The sequence below is a fragment of the Suricata suricatta genome, chromosome 6, assembly GCF_006229205.1.
Source record: "Suricata suricatta isolate VVHF042 chromosome 6, meerkat_22Aug2017_6uvM2_HiC, whole genome shotgun sequence".
NCBI lineage: Eukaryota > Metazoa > Chordata > Mammalia > Carnivora > Herpestidae > Suricata > Suricata suricatta.
The window spans coordinates 119,139,192-119,144,161 of NC_043705.1; the positions used below are offsets into that span (position 1 = coordinate 119,139,192).

A 4,970-nucleotide genomic window follows, 5' to 3' on the forward strand; every position below is an offset into this window, starting at 1 on the left:
TGACGTCTATTTCCATATTATACTCCTAGAATTGCTCAAGACACATGTCCATCTCTATGTACATTTCCCTCCCCTAAGGTTATAAGAATCTCTACAAGACCAATAACTGTTGAATAAAGTTTCCAAATACCTAAAGTACTTGGTAATAGGCTAAGAATCTGTTTCTCATTTATAGTACAAATTTATAGTTGTAGTTAAGAATATGTAAGCACAATTGTAGTGAAAGGTGGCTACCCATCTTTTGAATGGTTCAATAATGCAAAGTACAAAAGTTGCTCATAAAAATGTATTTTTTATTTAAAAAAAAAAAAACAAACAACCCTGTCCAATATCCACTCCCTCCCCCCATGCAAACAGCTCTCACATGAGAGTCCTCAAATTTTACGCTTTTTCCATTCGGGCTCATTCTTTGTTTCCTCATCATCAGATTCAACTTGGGCAAACATGGTTTTGGGCTGAGTCCTAGAAGAAAGTTAATGAAAAGAGAAAAAATTTAGTTGGCAAGGGTTTATTAGATTAGACCTTTGCTGCTTTCATCAAGAGGAAGGACAGTTGGGGAATCCATGACATCTCAATTATTAAATACTAATCACTAAGCTTCTGGCAAGGAAAAAGATAATGGAAACTTAATTATGTGTAACAAAAGAGCCAAAGGTTCTTTGAAAGGCTTTCTCTCTGTAGCAGACTATGTATGCTGTCCTTTTCTTAAACAAAATTAAAATGTATCAAATATGGTACAGTCTTGTATACCCGTAACTAAACTTTCCTTCAAACTCAGGCTAACTGGCATTGTCTGGAAGGCCAAATTATAGTCATGGAGCAAGAACATGCATGATCTGGGGCTCCTGGGTGGCTCAGTCCACTAAGCGTCCGACTCTTGGTTTTGGCTCAGGTCCTGATCTCACAGTTCACGAGTTCAAGCCCCTCTTCAGGCTCTGTGCAGGCAGTGCAGAGCCTGCTTAGGATTCTCTCTCTCTGCCCCTGCCCCACTCATACTGCCTTTGTCTCTCTCAAAGTAAATAAACTTTAAAAAAATAATAAAAAATTAAGAGAAAAAAGAATACACATGATCTTTATTTATAGCTTTCTGGATTGTTCCTAGACTTAAGTACATGTGATTATGGTACATATGAACAAGAGAATTTGAGATAATACCTTTCTTATTTAATGAGTCTAAAATAAGAGAGAAGGTATATAGTAACTTGAGCAAAACTAAAAAACAAAACAAATGGACAGTCTCTCCACCCCATGCATAGAAATGTCAAGTGTTTTAGATACATCGCTGAGTATCGCTGTTGATACCGGCACACAGAGCATCAGGCAATCTTTGCATTAGGGCTTTCTGGGCTTTGTAAACATATCTGGTTCAATGGCTTCCCTTTTTATACCATTCACACAGAAAATAATTTAAGGAATATGTTAAATGGTTATAATTTATGCTTGTTTTGGTCATGCTATAGCTGATGTCCTTTTATTTTTATTTTTTTAATAGTTTATTGTCAAATTGGTTTCCATACAACACCCAGTGCTCTTCCCCACGAGTGCCCTCCTCCATCACCACCATCTCTTTTCCCCCCTCCCCCTTCCCCTTCAACTCTCAGTTCATCTTCAGCATTCAACAATCTCTCAAGTTGTGCATCCCTCTCTCTCCCCAGCTCTGTTTCCCTCTTCCCCTCCCCCTGGTCCTCCATTAGGTTTCTCCTGTTTTCCTCTTAGACCTATGAGTGCAAATGTATGGTATCTGTCCTTCAGATACGATATGTTTGCTGATGTCCTTTTAAAAACAGCTCTATTACAATACAAGGGAATATTGAAACATTATATCTGAAGATGATATATTTTAGCTCACATCTTCATCTTGATTTCAATTCATTATATCATGGTAATTCCAGAATTTTAAAATAATGACAACAACAATTCTTTTTTTTTTTTTGACAACTAAAAACAAGGCTAAAGCCCTACATCACTTGTTGCTTATTATCCTTATTATCCTGGGAAGACCTATATACCATCCATATTCAAGCTCACGTTGTTCTGATGCAGGCCAGGTACTAGAATTCATCATGCACAAGATAGTTACAACTCCCATCTCTCTAGTGACCCACACACCTACCTCAAGCCCAAGGTGTCCCCACACACAATTCAGTTGGTTCAACCTCTTGTCACTTCAAGACACTTATGACATCTATGAATAAGTCACAGCTCTAACAGCTGCAGATTTTCAGAGGTCATGAGGTCCTGAATTACTAGAAAGCAGGACTCCTGGCTTTCTAACATGCTACAACATGGCAGCTGGTACTCATTACATATTTTATCTTCTGGCAAAGCTGTAGACCGTTTAGCTATGGTCAAACCCACATGGGTACAAATCTGTCTGGTTAAAAAATCCTTGGGGCGCCTGGGTGGCTCAGTTGGCTGGGTGTCTGACTTCGGCTCAGGTCATGATATTGCAGTTCGTGGGTTCAAGCCCTGCGTTGGGCTCTGTGCTGACAGCTCAGAGCCTGGAGTCTGCTTCAGATTCTGTGCCTCATTCTCTCTCTCTTCCCCTCCTGTGCTTGTGCTCTCTGTCTCTCAAAAATAAATAAATGTTTAAAAAAATTTCTTTAAATCTAATTTAAATTAGATGGTTAATTTCTAAAGAGAACAAAATAACAATCTTGCAATGATATCTGGCAGTGCTTCCTAAGACTCCAGCTCAGAGTTAGCTACAGTGCGACAAGTACTAAGAAATTGTAATGATGCTTTTTTTGAATATAAAAAAAGAAATTAAATGTCGGATTACAAGAAGACTAGAGCTGAGAGCTTAAAAAGGCTATTTCAATTAAGTAGTTACTTTCATATTCCACCTGCTTCCCAGAAGTATTTTTTGCAGGTCGGTGGCTAACTTGAAGGGCGTAGAATCAATGCAACTATTTCACAGGGGGCATAAAGGGAGGTAATTGTAAAGAATCATGGGGAACATGTTGTGGGGATGGAAATATTCTATAATTTTGATTGAAGTGGTGATTACATACTGCATACATTTGTCAAGACTTGAAATGGGTACATTTTGCATTTTATTAGACATAAATTATACCTCAATAAAATGGACTTATAAAGAAAATCAAAACAACAGAGTAGAAGGTGAAGAACCAAGGAATGAAAGGGTAAACATAATAATACAACACTCAATTTCCTACTGGCCAAGATAAAGAAAAAGAAAAAATATTAGTTTTTCAAAAGAGGTATCTTTCTCCCCCAGCACTGAACTCAGCAACATTAACTGAGAAAATCTTTATATCAGGATTACTTAAGACTGTCCCTTTAAATTACCAGACCATACAGTTTCCTTTGTCCTCTCTAGGTATTTTAACTTAGGGGATATGAATTTGTTTGGAAGGCAGAATGGTCTCTTTGTGAAAGTCCATGGATTTTAAATTCCATTTTTTAAAGAAATAACAGTGTTGCTGGCAAAATAACTATATTATGTATGTATGGACAACATCAAATCATAACATTTTGCTTTCAAATAACCAGGTTCTTCTTCCCCCAGCTGCCAAAATCAAGGTATAAACTGGTGCCCAAATTTTCCCAGCAGTGCTTGTTTACCACTTTGTCTGTCACTTTATTGGCCTGGTAGGGAACACCTGAGTGCAGGAAGTAGTCCCCTTTCAACAATGGTGCCAGCAGAACTGTACCACATGCAATAAATAAAACTGGACCCCTGCCTTACACGATGCAAAAATTAACTCAGAGTGGATCAAAGACCTGAACCTAAGAGCAAAAGCTACAAAATATTATGGAAAAGCTTTATGACATTAGATGTGGCAATGATTTCTTTGATAAGACACCAAAAGCACAAGCACAAAAGAAAAACAGGTAAATTGAACTATATCAAAATTAAAAACTTTCATGCATCAGTCAACAAGTTAACAGACTGAAAAGGCAACAACCTATGAAATGAAAGAAAACATTTGCTAATCATATATTTAATAAAGAATATCTAGAATAAAAAACTACAACTCAACAATAACAACAACAACAACAAAAAGCCAAACAACACAATTAAAAACTGGGCAAAGGAGGGGTGCCTGGGTGGCTCAGTTGGTTAAGCATCTGACTTGGGCTCAGGTCACAGTCTCCTGGTTCATGAGTTTGAGCCCCACATCGGGCTCTGTGTTGACAGTTTAGAACCTGGAGCCTGCTTCAGATTCTGTGTGTATGTGTGTGTGTGTGTGTGTGTGTGTGTCTCTCTCTCTCTCTCTCTCTGCCCCTCCCCTGCTCATACTTTGTCTCTCTCTCTCTCTAAAATAAAAAGCTTCTGCAAGGCAAAGGAAACAATCAAAAAAATTAATAGGCAACTAACAGAATGGGAAATGATAGTGGCAAATGGCATATCAGATAAAGGGCTAGTACCCAAAATATACAAGGAGCTCACTAAACTACATATGAAAAATGAATAATCCAGTGAAGAAATGGGCAGAAGACATAAACAGACACTTCTCCAAAGAGGACATCCAGATGGCCAACAGGCACGTGAAATGATGCTCAGTGTCACTCATCATCAGGGAAATTCAAATCAAAACCACACTGAGAGACCACCTCACACCGGTCAGAGTTGCTAAAATGAACAAATCAAGAGAATATAGATGCTGGAGAGGGTGTGGAGAGACGGGCACCCTCCTACACTGTTGGTGGGAATGTAAACTGGTGCAGCTCCTCTGGAAAACAGTGTGGAGGTTCCTCAAAAAACTATCCATAGAACTCCCCTATGACCCAGCAATAGCACTGCTAGGGATTTACCCAAGAGAGACAGAAATGCTGATGCATAGGAGCACATGTACCACAATGTTCATAGCGGCACTTTCTACAATAGCCAAATCATGGAAAGAGCCTAAATGTCCATCACCTGATGAGTGGATCAAGAAGATATGGTATATATATACAATGGAGTACTATATGGCAATGAGGAAGAATGAAATCTGGCCATT

At 38.5% G+C, this 4,970-nt stretch overlaps 1 protein-coding gene across 2 annotated transcripts in view; it reads right to left on the reverse strand.

The window, feature by feature from the left end:
* Positions 1-310: 310 nt before the first annotated feature.
* Positions 311-4,970, reverse strand: part of WDR70 (WD repeat domain 70) — a 296,048-nt gene continuing 291,388 nt past the window's right edge. For both annotated transcript variants that reach the window (XM_029940982.1, XM_029940983.1), the window contains one exon: positions 311-462. In XM_029940982.1, the coding sequence (XP_029796842.1) occupies positions 375-462 (88 nt within the window). In that variant the 3' untranslated portion in view covers positions 311-374. The remainder of the gene's footprint in view (positions 463-4,970) is intronic.